This window comes from Oncorhynchus masou, chromosome 33, assembly GCF_036934945.1.
Source record: "Oncorhynchus masou masou isolate Uvic2021 chromosome 33, UVic_Omas_1.1, whole genome shotgun sequence".
NCBI classification, from domain to species: domain Eukaryota; kingdom Metazoa; phylum Chordata; class Actinopteri; order Salmoniformes; family Salmonidae; genus Oncorhynchus; species Oncorhynchus masou.
In genome coordinates, this window is record NC_088244.1 from 4571209 (window position 1) to 4598708 (window position 27500).

General features: G+C 47.7%; 1 protein-coding gene across 1 annotated transcript in view; it reads left to right on the plus strand.

Moving 5' to 3' along the window:
- Positions 1-27500, plus strand: part of lama5 (laminin, alpha 5) — a 255832-nt gene that overhangs the window by 138883 nt on the left and 89449 nt on the right. Inside the window, exons 35-40 of the mRNA XM_064956204.1 lie at positions 5190-5391; positions 10007-10151; positions 14388-14528; positions 17663-17824; positions 21740-21847; positions 22280-22363. Coding sequence (XP_064812276.1) covers positions 5190-5391; positions 10007-10151; positions 14388-14528; positions 17663-17824; positions 21740-21847; positions 22280-22363 — 842 coding nt within the window. The remainder of the gene's footprint in view (positions 1-5189; positions 5392-10006; positions 10152-14387; positions 14529-17662; positions 17825-21739; positions 21848-22279; positions 22364-27500) is intronic.

Here is a 27500-nt window from a genome sequence, read left to right on the forward strand (position 1 = left end):
TCGGTAGGAGCAAGCCCATGTAATGCTTTGTAGGTTAGCAGTAAAACCTTGAAATCAGCCCTTGCTTTGACATGAAGCCAGTGTAGAGAGGCTAGGAGTAATATGATCAAATTCTTTGGTTCTAGTGAGGATTCTAGCAGCCGTATTTAGCACTAACTGAAGTTTATTTAGTGATTTATCCGGGTAGCCGGAGAGTAGAGCATTGCAGCAGTCTAACCTAGAAGTGACAGAAGCATGGATTAATTTTTCTGCATCATGTTTGGACAGAAAGTTTCTGATTTTTGCAATGTTACGTAGGTGGAAAAAAGCTGTACTTGAAATGGCCTTGATATGTTCTTCAAAAGAGAGATCAGGGTCCAGAGTAACGCCGAGGTCCTTCACAGTTTTATTTGAGACGACTGTACAACCATTAAGATTAATTGTCAGATTCAACAGAAGATCACTTTGTTTCTTGGGACCTAGAACAAGCATCTCTGTTTTGTCCGAGTTTAAAAGTAGAAAGTTTGCAGCCATCCACTTCCTTATGTCTGAAACACAGGCTTCGAGCGAGGGCAATTTTGGGGCTTCACCATGTTTCATTGAAATGTACAGCTGTGTGTCATCCGCATAGCAGTGAAAGTTAACATTATGTTTTCGAATGACATCCCCAAGAGGTAGAATATATAGTGAAAACAATAGTGGTCCTAAAACGGAGCCTTGAGGAACACCGAAATTTACAGTTGATTTGTCAGAGGACAAACCATTCACAGAGACAAACTGATATCTTTCCGACAGATAAGATCTAAACCAGGCCATAACTTGTCCGTGTAGACCAATTTGGGTTTCCAATCTCTCCAAAAGAATGTGGTGATCGATGGTATCAAAAGCAGCACTAGGGTCTAGGAGCACGAGGACAGATGCAGAGCCTCGGTCTGATGCCATTAAAAGGTCATTTACCACCTTCACAAGTGCAGTCTCAGTGCTATGATGGGGTCTAAAACCAGACTGAAGCATTTTGTATACATTGTTTGTCTTCAGGAAGGCAGTGAGTTGCTGCTCAACAGCCTTTTCTAAAATTTTTGAGAGGAATGGAAGATATAGGCCGATAGTTTTTTATATTTTCTGGGTCAAGGTTTGGCTTTTTCAAGAGAGGCTTTGTTACTGCCACTTTTAGTGAGTTTGGTACACATCCGGTGGATAGAGAGCCGTTTATTATGTTCAACATAGGAGGGCCAAGCACAGGAAGCAGCTCTTTCAGTAGTTTAGTTGGAATAGGGTCCAGTATGCAGCTTGAAGGTTTAGAGCCCATGATTATTTTCATCATTGTGTCAAGATATATAGTACTAAAACACTTGAGCGTCTCTCTTGATCCTTGGTCCTGGCAGAGTTGTGCAGACTCAGGACAACTGAGCTTTGAAGGAATACGGAGATTTAAAGAGGAGTCCATAATTTGCTTTCTAATAATCATGATCTATTCCTCAAAGAAGTTCATGAATTTATCACTGCTAAAGTGAAAGCCATCCTCTCTTGGGGAATGCTGCTTTTTAGTTAGCTTTGCGACAGTATCAAAAAGGAATTTAAAATGGTGGTCCGATAGTCCAGGATTATGAGGAAAAACATTAAGATCCACAACATTTATTCCACGGGACAAAACTAGGTCCAGAGTATGACTGTGGCAGTGAGAAGGTCCCGAGACATGTTGGACAAAACCCACTGAGTCGATGATGGCTCCGAAAGCCTTTTGGAGTGGGTCTGTGGACTTTTCACGTGTATATTAAAGTCACCAAAGATGAGAATATTATCTGCTATGACTACAAGGTCCGATAGGAATTCAGGGAACTCAATGAGGAACGCTGTTTATGGCCCAGGAGGCATGTAAACAGTAGCTATAAAAAGTGATTGAGTAGGCTGCATAGATTTCATGACTAGAAGCTCAAAAGACGAGACTGGGATACAGGAGGAGACGGGGATAAGGGAGGAGACTGGGATAAGGGAGGAGACTGGGATAAGGGAGGAGACTGGGATAAGGGAGGAGACTGGGATAAGGGAGGGGACTGGGATAAGGGAGGAGACTGGGATAAGGGAGGAGACTGGGATAAGGGAGGAGACTGGGATACAGGAGGAGACGGGGATAAGGGAGGAGACTGGGATAAGGGAGGAGACTGGGATAAGGGAGGAGACTGGGATAAGGGAGGAGACTGGGATAAGGGAGGAGACTAGGAGACTGGGATACGGGAGGAGACTGGGATAAGGGAGGAGACGGGGATAAGGGAGGAGACGGGGATAAGGGAGGAGACGGGGATAAGGGAGGAGACTGGGATAAGGGAGGAGACTGGGATAAGGGAGGAGCCTGGGATAAGGGAGGAGACTAGGAGACTGGGATAAGGGAGGAGACTAGGAGACTGGGATAAGGGAGGAGACTAGGATAAGGGAGGAGACTGGGATAAGGGAGGAGACTGGGATGAGGAGACTGGGATAAGGGAGAAGACTGGGATAAGGGAGGAGACTGGGATAAAGGAGGAGACTGGGATAAGGGAGGAGACTAGGAGACTGGGATAAGGGAGGACACTGGGATAAGGGAGGAGACTGGGATAAGGGAGGAGACTGGGATAAGGGAGGAGACTAGGAGACTGGGATAAGGGAGGAGACTGGGATAAGGGAGGAGACTGGGATAAGGGAGGAGACTGGGATAAGGGAGGAGACTGGGATAAGGGAGTAGACTGGGATAAGGGAGGAGACTGGGATAAGGGAGGGGGCTAGGAGACTGGGATAAGGGAGGAGACTGGGATAAGGGAGGAGACTGGGATAAGGGAGGAGACTGGGATAAGGGAGGAGACTGGGATAAGGGAGGAGACTGGGATAAGGGAGGAGACTGGTATAAGGGAGGAGACTAGGAGACTGGGATAAGGGAAGAGACTGGGATAAGGGAGGAGACTGGGATAAGGGAGGAGACTAGGAGACTGGGATAAGGGAGGAGACTAGGATAAGGGAGGAGACTGGGATACGGGAGGAGACTAGGAGACTGGGATAAGGGAGGAGACTGGGATAAGGGAGGAGACTGGGATAAGGGAGGAGACGGGGATAAGGGAGGAGACTGGGATACGGGAGGAGACTAGGAGACTGGGATAAGGGAGGAGACTGGGATAAGGGAGGAGACTGGGATAAGGGAGGAGACTGGGATAAGGGAGGAGACTGGGATAAGGGAGGAGACTGGGATAAGGGAGGAGACTGGGATAAGGGAGGAGACTGGGATAAGGGAGGAGACTGGGATAAGGGAGGAGACTGGGATAAGGGAGGAGACTGGGATAAGGGAGGAGACTGGGATAAGGGAGGAGACTGGTATAAGGGAGGAGACTAGGAGACTGGGATAAGGGAAGAGACTGGGATAAGGGAGGAGACTGGGATAAGGGAGGAGACTAGGAGACTGGGATAAGGGAGGAGACTAGGATAAGGGAGGAGACTGGGATACGGGAGGAGACTAGGAGACTGGGATAAGGGAGGAGACTGGGATAAGGGAGGAGACTGGGATAAGGGAGGAGACGGGGATAAGGGAGGAGACTGGGATACGGGAGGAGACTAGGAGACTGGGATAAGGGAGGAGACGGTGATAAGAGAGGAGACTGGGATAAGGGAGGAGACTGGGATAAGGGAGGAGACTGGGATAAGGGAGGAGACTGGGATAAGGGAGGAGACTGGGATAAGGGAGGAGACTGGGATAAGGGAGGAGACTGGGATAAGGGAGGAGACTGGGATAAGGGAGGAGACTGGGATAAGGGAGGAGACTGGGATAAGGGAGGAGACTGGGATAAGGGAGGAGACTGGGATAAGGGAGGAGACTGGGATAAGGGAGGAGACGGGGATAAGGGAGGAGACTGGGATACGGGAGGAGACTAGGAGACTGGGATAAGGGAGGAGACGGTGATAAGAGAGGAGACTGGGATAAGGGAGGAGACTGGGATAAGGGAGGAGACTGGGATAAGGGAGGAGACGGGGATAAGGGAGGAGACGGGGATAAGGGAGGAGACTGGGATACGGGAGGAGACTAGGAGACTGGGATAAGGGAGGAGACGGTGATAAGAGAGGAGACTGGGATAAGGGAGGAGACTGGGATAAGGGAGGAGACTGGGATAAGGGAGGAGACGGGGATAAGGGAGGAGACGGGGATAAGGGAGGAGACTGGGATACGGGAGGAGACTAGGAGACTGGGATAAGGGAGGAGACGGTGATAAGAGAGGAGACTGGGATGAGGAGACTGGGATGAGGAGACTGGGATAAGGGAGGAGACTGGGATAAGGGAGTAAATGTCTGGTGCGTCCTCTATCTGTCTGTGCGTCCTGTCTATGTGTACTGTCTGTGTGTATTGTCTGTGTGTACTATACTGCCTGTGTGTATTGTCTGTGTGTACTATACTGCCTGTGTGTACTATACTGTCTGTGTGTACTATACTGTCTGTGTGTACTGTCTGTGTGTACTGTCTGTGTGTACTGTCTGTGTGTACTATACTGTATATGTGTACTATACTGTCTGTGTGTACTGTCTGTGTGTACTGTCTGTGTGTACTGTCTGTGTGTACTGTCTGTGTGTACTATACTGTATATGTGTACTGTCCTGTGTGTACTATACTGTCTGTGTGTACTGTCTGTGTGTACTATACTGTCTGTGTGTACTATACTGCCCGTGTGTACTATACAGTCTGTGTGTACTGTCTGTGTGTACTGTCTGTGTGTACTGTCTGTGTGTACTATACTGTCTGTGTGTACTATACTGTCTGTGTGTACTATACTGTCTGTGTGTTAAATGTAAATGTAAATGTGTGTACTATACTGTCTGTGTGTACTGTCTGTGTGTACTATACTGTCTATGTGTACTATACTGTCTGTGTGTACTGTCTGTGTGTACTATACTGTCTGTGTGTACTGTCTGTGTGTACTGTCTGTGTGTACTGTCTGTGTGTACTATACTGTCTGTGTGTACTATACTGTCTGTGTGTACTGTCTGTGTGTACTGTCTGTGTGTACTGTCTGTGTGTACTATACTGTCTGAGTCTTCCTCACTTCTCAGTGTGTGAGTCTAATGTGTATGACATGTCAGTGTACATATCTGTGGTATTGTGTGCGTGAGTGTGTGTGTGTGTGTGTGCGTGTGTGTGCGTGCGTGTGTGTGTCTGTCTACAGGTATGATTGAATGTGATCTCTCCTCTACTCCCGCAGCGTGTCAGTGTGGTACACGGCTGTGTGAGCCGGTGACTGGAGACTGTATCTGCCCACCGAGGACCCTGCTCCCAGAGTGTATCCAGTGTGAGCCCCAGGCGTTCGGCTGTCATCCTCTGGTCGGCTGTGAGGTCTGCAACTGTTCCCGTCCTGGGGTCACCACCCCCGACGTCAGCTGTGACACCGACAGTGGACAGTGCAGGTACAAGACAGGGTTAGCAACCGACTGAGATAAACGTTCTGATGTAGGACATTCAATGCAGGTAAAAGACCACTCTGGGTTTGAAAATGGGGTCGTTTGTGCTTCACAAGACTAGTGTTAGGGCCAAAGTCTAGATATGAGCTTTTATGGGTATCTAACGCGAGTCCGCCGGATTTCGGGCAAAGTTGCCTCTCGCAGGAGCGTGGTTCAACCGCTTGTACTCTCCTAAAAACACCAAAAAAGGAAGTTGTCTATTTCTCTGTACTCATCTGAGGTTTTTCTGAGACATTCTCTGACTTCTGTCATATTTACTCAGCTCCACTTTGCCAAATCGTGAGTCTTTGCCTTCAAGGGCAAAGCTCTAAAAATAGGCCTAGGGATAAAGAAACGGTCATTTATGTCCTCTCGTTATTCTGCCAGGAATATAGCTAGTAGTAGCTGGACCGGGTTGGTATTTTTCGTTGTGCTTCTGAAATGCCAATGTGATGTGGAAGGGGACAAACTGGGCCACTTGTAGAGAGAGCAAAGCAGTGACTTTAGAGTGTTGCTAGTCAAGAGATACAGGTAGAATGGACAAGAGGTTACAGTTTGGTTACACAGTTTGAGGAACAGTTTGAGGTCACAGTTTGAGGAACAGCTTGATGTTACAGTTTGAAGTTACAGTTTGAGGTTACAGTTTGGGGTTACCGTTTGAGGTTACAGTTTGAGGTTACAGTTTGGTTACACAGTTTGATTACAGTTTGAGGAACAGTTTGATGTTACAGTTTGAGGTTACAGTTTGAGGTTACAGTTTGAGGTTACAGTTTGAGGTTGCAGTTTGAGGTTACAGTTTGAGGATACAGTTTGAGGTTACAGTTTGGGGTTACAGTTTGAGGTTACAGTTTGAGGTTGCAGTTTGAGGAACAGTTTGAGGAACAGTTTGAGGTTACAGTTTGAGGAACAGTTTGAGGAACAGTTTGAGGAACAGTTTGAGGAACAGTTTGAGGTTACAGTTTGAGGTTACAGTTTGAGGTTACAGTTTGAGGAACAGTTTGTGAGGAACAGTTTGTGAGGAACAGTTTGAGGAACAGTTTGAGGTTACAGTTTGAGGTTACAGTTTGAGGTTACAGTTTGAGGAACAGTTTGAGGAACAGTTTGAGGTTACAGTTTGAGGAACAGTTTGAGGTTACAGTTTGAGGAACAGTTTGAGGAACAGTTTGAGGTTACAGTTTGAGGAACAGTTTGAGGAACAGTTTGAGGAACAGTTTGAGGAACAGTTTGAGGTTACAGTTTGAGGAACAGTTTGTGAGGAACAGTTTGTGAGGAACAGTTTGAGGAACAGTTTGAGGTTACAGTTTGAGGTTACAGTTTGAGGTTACAGTTTGAGGTTACAGTTTGAGGAACAGTTTGAGGTTACAGTTTGAGGAACAGTTTGAGGTTACAGTTTGAGGAACAGTTTGAGGAACAGTTTGAGGAACAGTTTGAGGAACAGTTTGAGGTTACAGTTTGAGAGGAACAGTTTGAGGAACAGTTTGAGGTTACAGTTTGAGGTTACAGTTTGAGGTTACAGTTTGAGGAACAGTTTGTGAGGAACAGTTTGTGAGGAACAGTTTGAGGGAACAGTTTGAGGAACAGTTTGAGGAACAGTTTGAGGAACAGTTTGAGGTTACAGTTTGAGGTTACAGTTTGAGGTTACAGTTTGAGGTTACAGTTTGAGGAATAGTTTGAGGTTACAGTTTGAGGTTACAGTTTGAGGAACAGTTTGTGAGGAACAGTTTGTGAGGAACAGTTTGAGGGAACAGTTTGAGGTTACAGTTTGAGGTTACAGTTTGAGGTTACAGTTTGAGGTTACAGTTTGAGGAACAGTTTGTGAGGAACAGTTTGTGAGGAACAGTTTGAGGAACAGTTTGAGGTTACAGTTTGAGGTTACAGTTTGAGGAACAGTTTGAGGAACAGTTTGAGGTTACAGTTTGAGGAACAGTTTGAGGTTACAGTTTGAGGAACAGTTTGAGGAACCGTTTGAGGTTACAGTTTGAGGAACAGTTTGAGGAACAGTTTGAGGAACAGTTTGAGGAACAGTTTGAGGTTACAGTTTGAGGAACAGTTTGTGAGGAACAGTTTGAGGTTACAGTTTGAGGTTACAGTTTGAGGAACAGTTTGTGAGGAACAGTTTGTGAGGAACAGTTTGAGGGAACAGTTTGAGGGAACAGTTTGAGGTTACAGTTTGAGGTTACAGTTTGAGGTTACAGTTTGAGGAACAGTTTGTGAGGAACAGTTTGTGAGGAACAGTTTGAGGAACAGTTTGAGGTTACAGTTTGAGGTTACAGTTTGAGGAACAGTTTGAGGAACAGTTTGAGGTTACAGTTTGAGGAACAGTTTGAGGTTACAGTTTGAGGTTACAGTTTGAGGAACAGTTTGTGAGGAACAGTTTGAGGAACAGTTTGAGGTTACAGTTTGAGGTTACAGTTTGAGGTTACAGTTTGAGGAACAGTTTGTGAGGAACAGTTTGTGAGGAACAGTTTGAGGAACAGTTTGAGGTTACAGTTTGAGGTTACAGTTTGAGGTTACAGTTTGATGAACAGTTTGAGGAACAGTTTGAGGTTACAGTTTGAGGTTACAGTTTGAGGAACAGTTTGAGGTTACAGTTTGAGGTTACAGTTTGATGAACAGTTTGAGGAACAGTTTGAGGTTACAGTTTGAGGTTACAGTTTGAGGAACAGTTTGAGGTTACAGTTTGAGGAACAGTTTGAGGAACCGTTTGATTACAGTTTGATGTTACAGTTTGATGTTACAGTTTGAGGTTACAGTTTGAGTTCACCGTTTGAGGTCACAGTTTCCCCTCCTCTCTCCCCTCCCGTTTCCCCTCCTCTCCCCTCCTCCTCTCCTCTCCCCCTTCCCTCTTCCCTCTCTCCTCTCCCCTTTCCCCTCTCCTCCTCTCCCTCTTCCCTTTCCCCTCTCCTCCTCTCCCTCTCCCCTTTCTCCTCTTCTCTCCCCTCCCCTCCTCCTCTCTCCCTCCCCTGCTCCTCTCCCCCTCCTCTCCCCCTTCCCTGTCTCCTCTCCTCCTCTCCCCTTTCTCCTCTTCCCTCCTCTCCTCCTCTTCCCTTTCTCCTCTTCCCTCCCCTCCTCCTCTCTCCCTCCCCTCTCTCCCTCCCTCCTCCTCTCTCCCTCCCCTCTCTCCCCTCCTCCTCTCCCCCTCCTATCCCCTTTCTCCTCATCTTCTCCCCCTCCCTTTTCCCCTCCTCTCTCCCTCTCCCCCTCCTCCTCTCCCCCTTCCCTCTCTCCCCTCTTCTCCTCCCTCCTCTCCTCTCTCCCCTCCCCTCCTTCTCTCCCCCTTCCCTCTCCCCTCCCCTCCTCCTCTCCCCTCCTCTCCTCCCCTCCTCTCGTCTCTCCCCTCCTCTCCACTCTCCCCACCTCTCTGCCCTCCCCCTCCTCCTCTCCCCTTCCATCTCTCCCCTCACCTTTCCCCTCCTCTTGTACACCCTCCCCTCCTTCTCTCCCCCTTCCCTCTCTGCCCTCCCCTCCTCCTCTCCCCCTTCCATCTCTCCCCTCACCTTTCCCCTCCTCCTGTCCACCCTCCCCTCCCCTTTCCCCTCCTCTCTCCCCTCCCCTCCTTCTCTCCCCCTTCCCTCTCTCCCCTCCCCTCCCCCTCCTCTCCCCCTTCCATCTCTCCCCTCACCTTTCCCCTCCTCCTGTCCACCCTCCCCTTTCCCCTCCTCTCTCCCTCCCCCTTTCCCCTCCTCTCTCCCCTCCCCTCCTTCTCTCCCCCTTCCCTCTCTCCCCCCCCCTCCTCCTCTCCCCCTTCCATCTCTCCCCTCACCTTTCCCCTCCTCCTGTCCACCCTCCCCTCCCCTTTCCCCTCCTCTCCCCTCCTCTCTCCCCTCCTCTCCCCTCCAATCCACTGTGAGCATCCAGACATAAAGACATTCTGCAGTAGTGTGTCACATTCCTCTGTGGTCTCTGTCCTGACAAGACATGTCTGTAAAGCTGCTGCTATCAGCTCTCAGTAGGCCTCTTATATCAGCCTGCTGTCTGGGCTACTGATACCTGACACTGATAACACACACTGACACAGATGCACGTACAGAGCAACACAGCCAAACGTGTAGCGTGATTATTTTAATTGGAAAACACTTTGCCTTCTAGAGATGCATTGTAAAAAAAAAAAAAAATGATTGGACATGAGACCACATTTGCTGACAAAATGCTGAGATTAGTTCATAATAACAACATGGACTGTGATATTATCTGACCACTGAAAACACCACAACATGGACTGTGATATTATCTGACCACTGAAAACACCACAACATGGACTGTGATATTATCTGACCACTGAAGACACCACAACATGGACTGTGATATTATCTGACCACTGAAAACACCACAACATGGACTGTGATATTATCTGACCACTGAAGACACCACAACATGGACTGTGATATTATCTGACCACTGAAAACACCACAACATGGACTGTGATATTATCTGACCACTGAAAACAACACAACATGGACTGTGATATTATCTGACCACTGAAAACACCACAACATGGACTGTGATATTATCTGACTGCTGTAAACACCACTTTGGTTTGTTTGTTTGTTTGTTTGTTTGTTTGTTTGTGATCATTCGCCAGATGCAAGAACAACATCATCGGTCGACAGTGTGATCGCTGCAGCCCTGGTTTCTACGGTTACCCCAACTGTAGACCATGTGACTGCAACGATGCGGGAACAGAGGAGGAGGTGTGTGACTCCTCCGTGGGGCGCTGCCTCTGCAAGGTGAGAACACACACTTTGTGCTCCTTATTTATCAGTCCTGGTAAACTTGACAGGTTGGTAAAGTTCTCCTATTTTTGATGGTCATTAAAGGCAGATATAAAGGGAAAAAGGGGGGATACCTAGTCAGTTGTCCAACAGAAAGGGAAAGGGGGGTACCTAGTCAGTTGTCCAACAGAAAGGGAAAGGGGGATACCTAGTCAGTTGTCCAACAGAAAGGGAAAGGGGGATACCTAGTCAGTTGTCCAACAGAAAGGGAAAGGGGGATACCTAGTCAGTTGTCCAACAGAAAGGGAAAGGGGGTACCTAGTCAGTTGTCCAACAGAAAGGGAAAGGGGGTACCTAGTCAGTTGTCCAACAGAAAGGGAAAGGGGGTACCTAGTCAGTTGTCCAACAGAAAGGGAAAGGGGGTACCTAGTCAGTTGTCCAACAGAAAGGGAAAGGGGGATACCTAGTCAGTTGTCCAACAGAAAGGGAAAGGGGGATACCTAGTCAGTTGTCCAACAGAAAGGGAAAGGGGGATACCTAGTCAGTTGTCCAACAGAAAGGGAAAGGGGGATACCTAGTCAGTTGTCCAACAGAAAGGGAAAGGGGGATACCTAGTCAGTTGTCCAACAGAAAGGGAAAGGGGGATACCTAGTCAGTTGTCCAACAGAAAGGGAAAGGGGGATACCTAGTCAGTTGTCCAACAGAAAGGGAAAGGGGGGATACCTAGTCAGTTGTCCAACAGAAAGGGAAAGGGGGATACCTAGTCAGTTGTCCAACAGAAAGGGAAAGGGGGATACCTAGTCAGTTGTCCAACAGAAAGGGAAAGGGGGATACCTAGTCAGTTGTCCAACAGAAAGGGAAAGGGGGATACCTAGTCAGTTGTCCAACAGAAAGGGAAAGGGGGATACCTAGTCAGTTGTCCAACAGAAAGGGAAAGGGGGATACCTAGTCAGTTGTCCAACAGAAAGGGGGGATACCTAGTCAGTTGTCCAACAGAAAGGGAAAGGGGGATACCTAGTCAGTTGTCCAACAGAAAGGGGGGTACCTAGTCAGTTGTCCAACAGAAAGGGAAAGGGGGATACCTAGTCAGTTGTCCAACAGAAAGGGAAAGGGGGGTACCTAGTCAGTTGTCCAACAGAAAGGGAAAGGGGGTACCTAGTCAGTTGTCCAACAGAAAGGGAAAGGGGGATACCTAGTCAGTTGTCCAACAGAAAGGGAAAGGGGGATACCTAGTCAGTTGTCCAACAGAAAGGGAAAGGGGGATACCTAGTCAGTTGTCCAACAGAAAGGGGGATACCTAGTCAGTTGTCCAACAGAAAGGGAAAGGGGGATACCTAGTCAGTTGTCCAACAGAAAGGGGGTACCTAGTCAGTTGTCCAACAGAAAGGGAAAGGGGATACCTAGTCAGTTGTCCAACAGAAAGGGAAAGGGGGTACCTAGTCAGTTGTCCAACAGAAAGGGAAAGGGGGGTACCTAGTCAGTTGTCCAACAGAAAGGGAAAGGGGGATACCTAGTCAGTTGTCCAACAGAAAGGGAAAGGGGGGTACCTAGTCAGTTGTCCAACAGAAAGGGGGATACCTAGTCAGTTGTCCAACAGAAAGGGGGGTACCTAGTCAGTTGTACAACAGAAAGGGAAAGGGGGATACCTAGTCAGTTGTCCAACAGAAAGGGAAAGGGGGGTACCTAGTCAGTTGTCCAACAGAAAGGGGGATACCTAGTCAGCTGTACAACAGAAAGGGGGATACCTAGTCAGTTGTCCAACAGAAAGGGGGATACCTAGTCAGTTGTACAACAGAAAGGGGGATACCTAGTCAGTTGTCCAACAGAAAGGGGGGATACCTAGTCAGTTGTCCAACAGAAAGGGAAAGGGGGATACCTAGTCAGTTGTCCAACAGAAAGGGGGGATACCTAGTCAGTTGTCCAACAGAAAGGGGGGATACCTAGTCAGTTGTCCAACAGAAAGGGGGGATACCTAGTCAGTTGTTCAACAGAAAGGGGGATACCTAGTCAGCTGTACAACAGAAAGGGGGATACCTAGTCAGTTGTCCAACAGAAAGGGGGGATACCTAGTCAGTTGTTCAACAGAAAGGGAGGATACCTAGTCAGTTGTTCAACAGAAAGGGAGGATACCTAGTCAGTTGTTCAACAGAAAGGGAGGATACCTAGTCAGTTGTTCAACAGAAAGGGAGGATACCTAGTCAGTTGTTCAACAGAAAGGGAGGATACCTAGTCAGTTGTTCAACAGAAAGGGAGGATACCTAGTCAGTTGTACAACAGAAAGGGAGGATACCTAGTCAGTTGTACAGCAGAAAGGGGCTCTAACCACTAGGCTACCAGGAAGAACCACAATGACCAAATATGTTACAGAGAGTCGATCTCTGCCATAGATGCTCTGGATCAACCAATCAACAGGCAGTCTACATAATCCCCAACAACACTGTATTCTACATAACCCCAACAACACTGTATTCTACATAATCCCCAACAACACTGTAATCTACATAATCCCCAACAACACTGTATTCTACATAACCCCCAACAACACTGTATTCTACATAACCCCAACAACACTGTAATCTAGATAATCCCCAACAACACTGTATTCTACATAACCCCAACAACACTGTATTCTACATAACCCCAACAACACTGTATTCTACATAACCCCAACAACACTGTATTCTACATAACCCCAACAACACTGTATTCTACATAATTCCCAACAACACTGTATTCTACATAATCCCCAACAACACTGTATTCTACATAATCCCCAACAACACTGTATTCTACATAAACCCCAACAACACTGTATTCTACATAATTCCCAACAACACTGTATTCTACATAATCCCCAACAACACTGTATTCTACATAATCCCCAACAACACTGTATTCTACATAACCCCAACAACACTGTATTCTACATAATCCCCAACAACACTGTATTCTACATAATCCCCAACAACACTGTATTCTACATAATCCCCAACAACACTGTATTCTACATAATCCCCAACAACACTGTATTCTACATAATCCCCAACAACACTGTATTCTACATAATCCCCAACAACACTGTATTCTACATAATCCCCAACAACACTGTCAGCTCCATAATCCCCAACAACACTGTAAACTACATAGCCTAATTCCAAAAGATTTAAATGCAGATTTTAATGAAACGGAGATCAGATGGTTGGCATGGAGATGCTGCAATGGACGTTTTACCAGTAAAACTTGAAGAATTAGGCCGATCATTTACGATTGACAGTCATAAATGTGAGGGGACGGTAAACGAAATAGACACAAGGAAACAGGAGGTTCAGAACCGCAGCCTTAGGCAGCTACAGAGGGAATTCTGTTAGCAGGAGACAAGGCTTTAAAATACTAAATAAAAACGCACGGGTAGAGATGTGATTCTGAAAGGAACAGACTCGTTACTTAAGTAACTGCAATAGTATTTCAGTATTTAAATCGAGAAAGTCGTTATATAACTCCGTTACTCATAAAAATAATATATTACTCACGAGTGATATTTTGATATGTCAACACTGCTCAGGTATCGCATGAACGCACATGAGACATGTCAAAATGTGTCGATTTGAGATAAATTTGCTTTAAAACTGCAACGTTTTCTCTCCGTCCCATGTCAAAATGTGTAGAATTGAGATGAATTAGCTTTAAAACTACAACGTTTTCTCTCCGTCCCATGTCAAAATGTGTAGAATTGAGATGAATTAGCTTTAAAACTGCAACGTTTTCTCTCCGTCCCATGTCAAAATGTGTAGAATTGAGATGAATTAGCTTTAAAACTGCAACGTTTTCTCTCCGTCCCATGTCAAAATGTGTAGAATTGAGATGAATTAGCTTTAAAACTGCAACATTTTCTCACCGTCCCATGTCAAAATGTGTAGAATTGGGATAAATTAGCTTTAAAACTGTGTAGAATTGCAGATACTGATCTCTTAAACAGCTAAATGTTCTGTCAGCCAACAAAGAGGGGTGTGAACAGTTTGAACAGTTTGGGGTTACACCCATCGCAAGGTGTTTGTTTTTTACTACGCTGATAAATTACAACATCCATCCGAACCTTTGCCAACCTAGGAAATGTGTGTGACCGAACCCTTCTCAAATAGTAGTCGAGTACCCCTGCACTAGACGGACAATGTTTCAACCAGTAGTCACTTTCAACCTCTCAACAACATCATTGGCAACAAGATGTCTTCCACCTCCTTTTTCCCCCGACAGGAAAATGTCCAGGGTGGTCGTTGTGACCAGTGCAGAGTGGGAACCTTCCACCTTGACCCCACCAACCCTAAAGGCTGCACTTCCTGTTTCTGTTTCGGAGCCACCAACCGCTGTCGCAGCTCAGAGAAACGACGGACTGAGGTAGAGGGCAGTACAGCACACAGAGATTGGGTTTATATATTTCTGTATTTGCTAAACAGTTCCATATTTTGTCCACGGGTTCACAGATTATATTACAACAGACATAAAACTCAGATATACTTGTTTTGTGCTGCAACACAAATTAAGCATATTTTGACTCAGTGTGGTTTAAGTGTGCTAATAGGTATTAACAGTTATGTATAGTGATAAACAGGTAACTGCCAAAATAATGGAAACACTTGAGTAAATGAGGGATGCTAAGTACTGTATGTTGAAAGCGAGTGGAGATTATTTAGTAACTGACAGACAAACAGACAGGCGACTATATCCTGGTCTGTAACATTAACGCCTCTTGACTTTTATTTTGAAGTCTTTCACCGCTCGTCAGTGCAAGACAGTTCTGGTACCATTAATTGACTAAATAGCAGTCTGGCAATTTAGCAGTCTTATGGCTTGGGGGTAGAAGAAGCCTGTTGGTCAGAGACCCGATTCTCCGGTACCATTTTCCAGACGGGAGCAGATTTAACAGTGTATGGGCTATCAAAATGACAAAATGAGGAATTTGCAAGTAAATTCATTAAAAATCCTACAATGTGATTTTCTGGATTTTTTTTTCCTCATTTTGTCTGTCATAGTTGAAGTGTACCTATGATGAAAATTACAGGCCTCTCTCATCTTTTTAAGTGGGAGAACTTGCACATTTGGTGGCTGACTAAATACTTTTTTTGCCCCACTGTAGTTATTTCCCCTGCTGTCCAGGTGGGAGAGGGTGGTGTGGGGTGCAATTTAGATTGCGTCATCCGTGGACCTGTTGGGGCGGAATGTGAAGTGAAGGGGTTCCAGGGTGTCTGGGAAGATGGTCTCATGACGTCATGACCAGCCTTTCAAAGCACTTCATTAATAACAGACCTGAGTGCTTCAGGGCAGTTTGTCATTTAGGCAGGTTACCTTGGAGCTCTTTGGAACAGGGAAAATCGTGGTCAGCTTGAAACATTGTTGGGATTCCAGACTGGGACAAGGAGAGATTGAAAATGTCTGTGAAGACACTTGCCAGCTGGGAACTCGCCCTGGTATTCCCGGCCTTGTGATTGTTAACCTGTTTAAATGTTTTGCTCACATCGACCACGGAGAGCGAGATCACACAGTCATCTGGAAAAAACAGGGGGGACGACATCGTCTATGCACTTATTGATGAAGTGTTGTCGTGGTTAACTCCTCACTTCCATCGGATTAATTCTGGAACATATCCCAGTCTGTACTAGCAAAACAGTCTTGTAGCCTCGTGTCTGCTTCATCGGACCACTTACATATTAAGCGCATCACTTGTATTTTCTGTTTGAGCTTTCGTTTGGAAACAGGAAGCAGGAGAATGGAGTCATGGTCAGATTTGCTGCAGGGAGGAGGAGCGAGGGCCTTGTATGGGTTTCTGTGGGTTGAGTTTTAGCGCCCCTAGTGGCACAGAAGAGGTCTTGGTAGAAGTGAGGTAGGACGGTTTTAAGTTAACCTGAGTTAAAGTCTCCGCCCACCAGAAACGCTGCCTCTGGGTGAACGGTTTCTTGTTTTTTTTTATGGCCTCATACAGTTTGTTGAGTTCCAGAGCGATGTTGCCTTGAGGTGGGATGTTAACAGCCGTGATAATTACGGACAAAGTGTGCGTAGCGTCATCATCCAGCCACGTTTGCAGCTTTTCAAGTCTTTTTATTTATTTCTTTTACCTTTATTTAACTAGGCAAGTCAGTTAAGAACAAATTCTTATTTTCAATGACGGCCTAGGAACACTGGGTTAACTGCCTGTTCAGGGGCAGAACGACAGATTTGTACCTTGTCAGCTCGGGGGTTTTGAACTTGCAACCTTCCGGTTACTAGTCTCTCTGATAGGAGACTCTCGAACAAAGCTCATCCATCTTATTCTCCAGTGACTGGAAAATGTGACAATAGAACGGAGGGGATTCGATTTTCTCTTCTCCTCAATTTCACCTGGTTGTCCTTCTGGAAGGTTCTCCCATCTCCACGAAGGAATTCTAGAGCTCTGTCAGAGTCACCATCAGGTTCTTGGTCACTTCCCTGACCAAGGCCCTTCTCCCCCGATTGCTCAGATTGGCCGTGCTGCCAGCTCTAGGAAGAGTCTTGGTGGTTCCAAACATCTTCCATTTTCACTGTGTTCTTGCTGACCTTCAATGTTTCCCCAGATCTGTGCCTCGCCACAATCCTGTCTCGGAGCTCTATGAAAAATTCCTTTGACCTCATGGCTTGGTTTTTGCTCTGACATGCACTGTCAACTGTGGGACCTTATATAGACAGATGTGTGCCTTTCCAAATCATGTCCAATCAATTGAATTTACCACAGGTGGACTCCAATCAAGTTGTAGAAACATCTCAAAGGATGATCAATGGAAACAGGATGCACCTGAGCTCAATTTTTGAGTCTCATAGCAAAGGGTCTGAATACTTATGTAAATTAGGTATTTAAAAAAAAATACAATATTACATTTGCAAAAATGTCTTAAAACCTGTTTTTCTTTGTCATTATGGGGTATTGTGTATAGATTGCTGAGGATTTTAGTAATTTTTTAATCAAATTTAGAATATGGCTGTAATGTAACAAAATGTGGGAAGAGTCAAGGGGTCTGAATACTTTCCATTTGCCGCCCAAATTGCGTTCCAGCGCATTTAAAAACGATCTACATCTTATAGAAACTAATGATGATCCGTGTCCAAATCAGGCATTTAGTATCTTATTGTTTTATTGTTTCATTTCTTCTTCTGTATAGACAGGGGTAGGCTACTTATTCTATATATACATTTAATTTAATTTAATTTACAGGGAGCAGACAGACAGGAAGTGTTATGTTTTGTTATAGGTGATGGACAGGAAGTCCCTGTGACAGTGTATAAATGTTATATTAATGATGGGCTGGGTGCTGTTAGCAGCAGACAGGAAGTCCCTGTGACAGTGTATAAATGTTATATTAATGATGGGCCGGGTGCTGTTAGCAGCAGACAGGAAGTCCCTGTGACAGTGTATAAATGTTATATTAATGATGGGCTGGGTGCTGTTAGCAGCAGACAGGAAGTCCCTGTGACAGTGTATAAATGTTATATTAATATTCCCTGTGCATTGTAATAACCTCCAGGTGATGGATATGATGGACTGGGTGTTGCTCGGAGCAGACAGACAGGAAGTCCCTGTGACTGCATATCCTGATCAGGACTTGGTGGAGGCGGACCTTAGTGACGTACCTGATGTCTACCAAGACCTCTTCTGGCACGCTCCGAGAACGTACCTGGGAGACCAGGTACAACACCATACAGTAAACTTTATTGTCCCCCAAAGTCTTGGACACACAATCCTTAGGTATTTTGATGTATTTAATTAACCTTTATTTAACAAGGCAAGTCAGTTAAGAACACATTCTTATTCACAATGACCAGCCTACACCGGCCAAACCGTAACCCCGGACGACACTGGGCCAATTGTGCGCCACCCTTCTATGGGGCTCCCAATCACAGCCGGTTGTGATACAGCCTGGATTCGAACCAGGGTGCCTGTAGTGAAGTCTCAAACACTGAGGCGCAGTGCCTGAGCCAATCGGGAGTCTGTAAATAGTAATAGGAAACATTTCGGACGCATAGTAACATACAGACTCCAGGGTCACAAAGACGCATAGTAACATACAGACTCCAGGGTCACAAAGACGCATAGTAACATACAGACTCCAGGGTCACAAAGACGCATAGTAACATACAGACTCCAGGGTCACAAAGACGCATAGTAACATACAGACTCCAGGGTCACAAAGACGCATAGTAACATACAGACTCCAGGGTCACAAAGACGCATAGTAACATACAGACTCCAGGGTCACAAAGACGCATAGTAACATACAGACTCCAGGGTCACAAAGACGCATAGTAACATACAGACTCCAGGGTCACAAAGACGCATAGTAACATACAGACTCCAGGGTCACAAAGACGCATAGTAACATACAGACTCCAGGGTCACAAAGACGCATAGTAACATACAGACTCCAGGGTCACAAAGACGCATAGTAACATACAGACTCCAGGGTCACAAAGACGCATAGTAACATACAGACTCCAGGGTCACAAAGACGCATAGTAACATACAGACTCCAGGGTCACAAAGACGCATAGTAACATACAGACTCCAGGGTCACAAAGACGCATAGTAACATACAGACTCCAGGGTCACAAAGACGCATAGTAACATACAGACTCCAGGGTCACAAAGACGCATAGTAACATACAGACTCCAGGGTCACAAAGACGCATAGTAACATACAGACTCCAGGGTCACAAAGACGCATAGTAACATACAGACTCCAGGGTCACAAAGACGCATAGTAACATACAGACTCCAGGGTCACAAAGACGCATAGTAACATACAGACTCCAGGGTCACAAAGACGCATAGTAACATACAGACTCCAGGGTCACAAAGACGCATAGTAACATACAGACTCCAGGGTCACAAAGACGCATAGTAACATACAGACTCCAGGGTCACAAAGACGCATAGTAACATACAGACTCCAGGGTCACAAAGACGCATAGTAACATACAGACTCCAGGGTCACAAAGACGCATAGTAACATACAGACTCCAGGGTCACAAAGACGCATAGTAACATACAGACTCCAGGGTCACAAAGACGCATAGTAACATACAGACTCCAGGGTCACAAAGACGCATAGTAACATACAGACTCCAGGGTCACAAAGACGCATAGTAACATACAGACTCCAGGGTCACAAAGACGCATAGTAACATACAGACTCCAGGGTCACAAAGACGCATAGTAACATACAGACTCCAGGGTCACAAAGACGCATAGTAACATACAGACTCCAGGGTCACAAAGACGCATAGTAACATACAGACTCCAGGGTCACAAAGACGCATAGTAACATACAGACTCCAGGGTCACAAAGACGCATAGTAACATACAGACTCCAGGGTCACAAAGACGCATAGTAACATACAGACTCCAGGGTCACAAAGACGCATAGTAACATACAGACTCCAGGGTCACAAAGACGCATAGTAACATACAGACTCCAGGGTCACAAAGACGCATAGTAACATACAGACTCCAGGGTCACAAAGACGCATAGTAACATACAGACTCCAGGGTCACAAAGACGCATAGTAACATACAGACTCCAGGGTCACAAAGACGCATAGTAACATACAGACTCCAGGGTCACAAAGACGCATAGTAACATACAGACTCCAGGGTCACAAAGACGCATAGTAACATACAGACTCCAGGGTCACAAAGACGCATAGTAACATACAGACTCCAGGGTCACAAAGACGCATAGTAACATACAGACTCCAGGGTCACAAAGACGCATAGTAACATACTAGACTCCAGACTCCAGGGTCACAAAGACGCATAGTAACATACAGACTCCAGGGTCACAAAGACGCATAGTAACATACAGACTCCAGGGTCACAAAGACGCATAGTAACATACAGACTCCAGGGTCACAAAGACGCATAGTAACATACAGACTCCAGGGTCACAAAGACGCATAGTAACATACAGACTCCAGGGTCACAAAGACGCATAGTAACATACAGACTCCAGGGTCACAAAGACGCATAGTAACATACAGACTCCAGGGTCACAAAGACGCATAGTAACATACAGACTCCAGGGTCACAAAGACGCATAGTAACATACAGACTCCAGGGTCACAAAGACGCATAGTAACATACAGACTCCAGGGTCACAAAGACGCATAGTAACATACAGACTCCAGGGTCACAAAGACGCATAGTAACATACAGACTCCAGGGTCACAAAGACGCATAGTAACATACAGACTCCAGGGTCACAAAGACGCATAGTAACATACAGACTCCAGGGTCACAAAGACGCATAGTAACATACAGACTCCAGGGTCACAAAGACGCATAGTAACATACAGACTCCAGGGTCACAAAGACGCATAGTAACATACAGACTCCAGGGTCACAAAGACGCATAGTAACATACAGACTCCAGGGTCACAAAGACGCATAGTAACATACAGACTCCAGGGTCACAAAGACGCATAGTAACATACAGACTCCAGGGTCACAAAGACGCATAGTAACATACAGACTCCAGGGTCACAAAGACGCATAGTAACATACAGACTCCAGGGTCACAAAGACGCATAGTAACATACAGACTCCAGGGTCACAAAGACGCATAGTAACATACAGACTCCAGGGTCACAAAGACGCATAGTAACATACAGACTCCAGGGTCACAAAGACGCATAGTAACATACAGACTCCAGGGTCACAAAGACGCATAGTAACATACAGACTCCAGGGTCACAAAGACGCATAGTAACATACAGACTCCAGGGTCACAAAGACGCATAGTAACATACAGACTCCAGGGTCACAAAGACGCATAGTAACATACAGACTCCAGGGTCACAAAGACGCATAGTAACACACATTGCAAAGACTCACAGTGGGTCCAAGAGTTAAAATGGAGGAACACCTTTAGGCGACAGAGAATCGCAGGACAAAGACAAGGGGAGGAAAAGGCTTAAACATAACAATAACTTTGAGCAGGTGGGAGCGGGCGGGGCCTGGGAGCGGGCAGGGCCTGGGATGGGTGGAATGACTGCTTCACTCTGTGTTATTTAGCCAGAGGGCCCTCATAGAGGTACTGTGTTCACCATGCCAAAGAGAGGGTGAGGGTTGGCGGGGAGGGTTCGCTGGGGCAAGAGGAGTCTACATCAGATTACACTAGTGCTACGGGCTACATATAGCACACACACACACACACACACACATAGACACACAGACACACACACACACACATACACACACACACACACACACACAGACACACACACAATAAAGAGGATGTGTAGACAGCCAGCGGTTATAGAGATAATGATGGTTGTTTTGTCTAGAATATAACACCTTTAATGTTAGATTTTATCTCTCTCTTTGAACATACTTAGTTATCTTCCTCTAGGATTGAATGTCTGACCGCAAGTCTGTCTGTCTGTCTGTCTGTCTCTGTCTGCCTCTGCCTGCTTCTCTATCTGTCTGTCTGCCTCTGCCTGCTTCTCTGTCTGTCTGTGTCTGTGTCTGTCTGTGTCTGTCTGTGTGTCTGTCCGCCTGTCTGCCTCTCTCTCCCTCCCCCCTCTCTCTCTTCATCTCTGTCTAGGTATCGTCGTATGGAGGGTATCTGCGGTATCGTCTCCACACTCAGACTATGAGAGGAGACGTTCTCTCTCTGCCCACTGAGGCCTCTCGACCTGACATCATTCTCAAGGTTAACAACCCACCACAGTGTACTCTCAGCTTCACATCTGAACAGATTACCAAGATGTACTTTCTACATTTAACTTTAGTGCTTAGTATCCTTTGATGTCTATGGAAGAAATGATGTGTTATGGTCGTATTTTTTATTTATTTATTTTTTTACCTTTATTTAACCAGGCAAGTCAGTTAAGAACAAATTCTTATTTTCAATGACGGCCTGGGAACAGTGGGTTAACTATCACCACAGATTCTGTACCTTGTCAGCTCGGGGGTTTGAACTCTCAACCTTCCTGTTACTAGTCCAACACTCTAACCACTAGGCTACACTGCCACCCCTTCTTGTGTGTCAAGAAGCCAGAAGAGCACTGAACTGAAGGTTGGCTAGTGATGTGTCTGTCTGTGTGTATCCTTGCTGTTAAAAGATGCATCTGTGTATCTACAGGGTAACCAGATGACCCTGGTGTTCATTGAGAGAGAATATTCTTCACCTGAACAACCACACCTGGGGATAGTCCACATGCTGGAGGTAGGACACTGACCACCTGGGGATAGTCCACATGCTGGAGGTAGGACACTGACCACCTGGTGATAGTCCACATGCTGGAGGTAGGACACTGACCACCTGGTGATAGTCCACATGGTAGAGGTAGGACACTGACCACCTGGTGATAGTCCACATGGTAGAGGTAGGACACTGACCACCTGGTGATAGTCCACATGCTGGAGGTAGGACACTGACCACCTGGTGATAGTCCACATGGTGGAGGTAGGACACTGACCTCCTGGTGATAGTCCACATGTTGGAGGTAGGACACTGACCACCTGGTGATAGTCCACATGCTGGATGCTGGAGGTAGGACACTGACCACCTGGAGATAGTCCACATGCTGGAGGTAGGACACTGACCCCCTGGTGATAGTCCACATGCTGGAGGTAGGACACTGACCACCTGGTGATAGTCCACATGGTGGAGGTAGGACACTGACCTCCTGGTGATAGTCCACATGCTGGAGGTAGGACACTGACCACCTGGTGATAGTCCACAAGCTGGAGGTAGGACACTGACCACCTGGTGATAGTCCACATGCTGGAGGTAGGACACTGACCACCTGGTGATAGTCCACATGCTGGAGGTAGGACACTGACCACCTGGTGATAGTCCACATGCTGGAGGTAGGACACTGACCACCTGGTGATAGTCCACATGCTGGAGGTAGGACACTGAGCCCCTGGTGATAGTCAACATGCTGGAGGTAGGACACTGACCACCTGGTGATAGTCCACATGGTGGAGGTAGGACACTGACCACCTGGTGATAGTCCACATGGTGGAGGTAGGACACTGACCACCTGGTGATAGTCAACATGCTGGAGGTAGGACACTGACCCCCTGGTGATAGTCCACATGCTGGAGGTAGGACACTGACCACCTGGTGATAGTCCACATGCTGGAGGTAGGACACTGACCACCTGGTGATAGTCCACATGCTGGAGGTAGGACACTGACCCCCTGGTGATAGTCCACATGCTGGAGGTAGGACACTGACCTGACCACCTGGTGATAGTCCACATGGTGGAGGTAGGACACTGACCACCTGGTGATAGTCCACATGCTGGAGGTAGGACACTGACCCCCTGGTGATAGTCCACATGCTGGAGGTAGGACACTGACCTGACCACCTGGTGATAGTCCACATGGTGGAGGTAGGACACTGACCACCTGGTGATAGTCCACATGCTGGAGGTAGGACACTGACCCCCTGGTGATAGTCCACATGCTGGAGGTAGGACACTGACCTGACCACCTGGTGATAGTCCACATGCTGGAGGTAGGACACTGACCACCTGGTGATAGTCCACATGCTGGAGGTAGGACACTGACCTCCTGGTGATAGTCCACATGCTGGAGGTAGGACACTGACCACCTGGGGATAGTCCACATGCTGGAGGTAGGACACTGACCTCCTGTGGATAGTCCACATGCTGGAGGTAGGACACTGACCTCCTGGTGATAGTCCACATGCTGGAGGTAGGACACTGACCTCCTGGTGATAGTCCACATGCTGGAGGTAGGACACTGACCTCCTGGTGATAGTCCACATGCTGGAGGTAGGACACTGACCTCCTGGTGATAGTCCACATGCTGGAGGTAGGACACTGACCCCCTGGTGATAGTCCACATGCTGGAGGTAGGACACTGACCTCCTGGTGATAGTCCACATGCTGGAGGTAGGACACTGACCTCCTGGTGATAGTCCACATGCTGGAGGTAGGACACTGACCTCCTGGTGATAGTCCACATGCTGGAGGTAGGACACTGCCCTCCTGGTGATAGTCCACATGCTGGAGGTAGGACACTGACCCCCTGGTGATAGTCCACATGCTGGAGGTAGGACACTGACCCCCTGGTGATAGTCCACATGCTGGAGGTAGGACACTGACCCCCTGGTGATAGTCCACATGCTGGAGGTAGGACACTGACCCCCTGGTGATAGTCCACATGCTGGATGCTGGAGGTAGGACACTGACCTCCTGGTGATAGTCCACATGCTGGAGGTAGGACACTGACCTCCTGGTGATAGTCCACATGCTGGAGGTAGGACACTGACCCCCTGGTGATAGTCCACATGCTGGATGCTGGAGGTAGGACACTGACCACCTGGTGATAGTCCACATGCTGGAGGTAGGACACTGACCACCTGGTGATAGTCCACATGGTGGAGGTAGGACACTGACCTCCTGGTGATAGTCCACATGCTGGAGGTAGGACACTGACCTCCTGGTGATAGTCCACATGCTGGAGGTAGGACACTGACCTCCTGGTGATAGTCCACATGCTGGAGGTAGGACACTGACCTCCTGGTGATAGTCCACATGCTGGAGGTAGGACACTGACCCCCTGGTGATAGTCCACATGCTGGAGGTAGGACACTGACCCCTGGTGATAGTCAACATGCTGGAGGTAGGACACTGACCACCTGGTGATAGTCCACATGGTGGAGGTAGGACACTGACCACCTGGTGATAGTCCACATGGTGGAGGTAGGACACTGACCACCTGGTGATAGTCAACATGCTGGAGGTAGGACACTGACCCCCTGGTGATAGTCCACATGCTGGAGGTAGGACACTGACCACCTGGTGATAGTCCACATGCTGGAGGTAGGACACTGACCACCTGGTGATAGTCCACATGCTGGAGGTAGGACACTGCCCTCCTGGTGATAGTCCACATGCTGGAGGTAGGACACTGACCCCCTGGTGATAGTCCACATGCTGGAGGTAGGACACTGACCTGACCACCTGGTGATAGTCCACATGGTGGAGGTAGGACACTGACCACCTGGTGATAGTCCACATGCTGGAGGTAGGACACTGACCCCCTGGTGATAGTCCACATGCTGGAGGTAGGACACTGACCTGACCACCTGGTGATAGTCCACATGGTGGAGGTAGGACACTGACCACCTGGTGATAGTCCACATGCTGGAGGTAGGACACTGACCCCCTGGTGATAGTCCACATGCTGGAGGTAGGACACTGACCTGACCACCTGGTGATAGTCCACATGCTGGAGGTAGGACACTGACCACCTGGTGATAGTCCACATGCTGGAGGTAGGACACTGACCTCCTGGTGATAGTCCACATGCTGGAGGTAGGACACTGACCACCTGGGGATAGTCCACATGCTGGAGGTAGGACACTGACCTCCTGTGGATAGTCCACATGCTGGAGGTAGGACACTGACCTCCTGGTGATAGTCCACATGCTGGAGGTAGGACACTGACCTCCTGGTGATAGTCCACATGCTGGAGGTAGGACACTGACCTCCTGGTGATAGTCCACATGCTGGAGGTAGGACACTGACCTCCTGGTGATAGTCCACATGCTGGAGGTAGGACACTGACCTCCTGGTGATAGTCCACATGCTGGAGGTAGGACACTGACCTCCTGGTGATAGTCCACATGCTGGAGGTAGGACACTGACCCCCTGGTGATAGTCCACATGCTGGAGGTAGGACACTGACCTCCTGGTGATAGTCCACATGCTGGAGGTAGGACACTGACCTCCTGGTGATAGTCCACATGCTGGAGGTAGGACACTGACCTCCTGGTGATAGTCCACATGCTGGAGGTAGGACACTGCCCTCCTGGTGATAGTCCACATGCTGGAGGTAGGACACTGACCCCCTGGTGATAGTCCACATGCTGGAGGTAGGACACTGACCCCCTGGTGATAGTCCACATGCTGGAGGTAGGACACTGACCCCTGGTGATAGTCCACATGCTGGAGGTAGGACACTGACCCCCTGGTGATAGTCCACATGCTGGATGCTGGAGGTAGGACACTGACCTCCTGGTGATAGTCCACATGCTGGAGGTAGGACACTGACCTCCTGGTGATAGTCCACATGCTGGAGGTAGGACACTGACCCCCTGGTGATAGTCCACATGCTGGATGCTGGAGGTAGGACACTGACCACCTGGTGATAGTCCACATGCTGGAGGTAGGACACTGACCACCTGGTGATAGTCCACATGGTGGAGGTAGGACACTGACCTCCTGGTGATAGTCCACATGCTGGAGGTAGGACACTGACCTCCTGGTGATAGTCCACATGCTGGAGGTAGGACACTGACCTCCTGGTGATAGTCCACATGCTGGAGGTAGGACACTGACCTCCTGGTGATAGTCCACATGCTGGAGGTAGGACACTGACCCCCTGGTGATAGTCCACATGCTGGAGGTAGGACACTGACCCCCTGGTGATAGTCAACATGCTGGAGGTAGGACACTGACCACCTGGTGATAGTCCACATGGTGGAGGTAGGACACTGACCACCTGGTGATAGTCCACATGGTGGAGGTAGGACACTGACCACCTGGTGATAGTCAACATGCTGGAGGTAGGACACTGACCCCCTGGTGATAGTCCACATGCTGGAGGTAGGACACTGACCACCTGGTGATAGTCCACATGCTGGAGGTAGGACACTGACCACCTGGTGATAGTCCACATGCTGGAGGTAGGACACTGCCCTCCTGGTGATAGTCCACATGCTGGAGGTAGGACACTGACCCCCTGGTGATAGTCCACATGCTGGAGGTAGGACACTGACCTGACCACCTGGTGATAGTCCACATGGTGGAGGTAGGACACTGACCACCTGGTGATAGTCCACATGCTGGAGGTAGGACACTGACCACCTGGTGATAGTCCACATACTGGAGGTAGGACACTGACCCCCTGGTGATAGTCCACATACTGGAGGTAGGACACTGACCACCTGGTGATAGTCCACATGCTGGAGGTAGGACACTGACCCCTTTGTGATAGTCCACATACTGGAGGTAGGACACTGACCTGACCACCTGGTGATAGTCCACATGGTGGAGGTAGGACACTGACCACCTGGTGATAGTCCACATGCTGGAGGTAGGACACTGACCACCTGGTGATAGTCCACATGCTGGAGGTAGGACACTGACCACCTGGTGATAGTCCACATGCTGGAGGTAGGACACTGACCACCTGGTGATAGTCCACATGCTGGAGGTAGGACACTGACCTCCTGGTGATAGTCCACATGCTGGAGGTAGGACACTGACCCCCTGGTGATAGTCCACATGCTGGAGGTAGGACACTGACCTCCTGGTGAT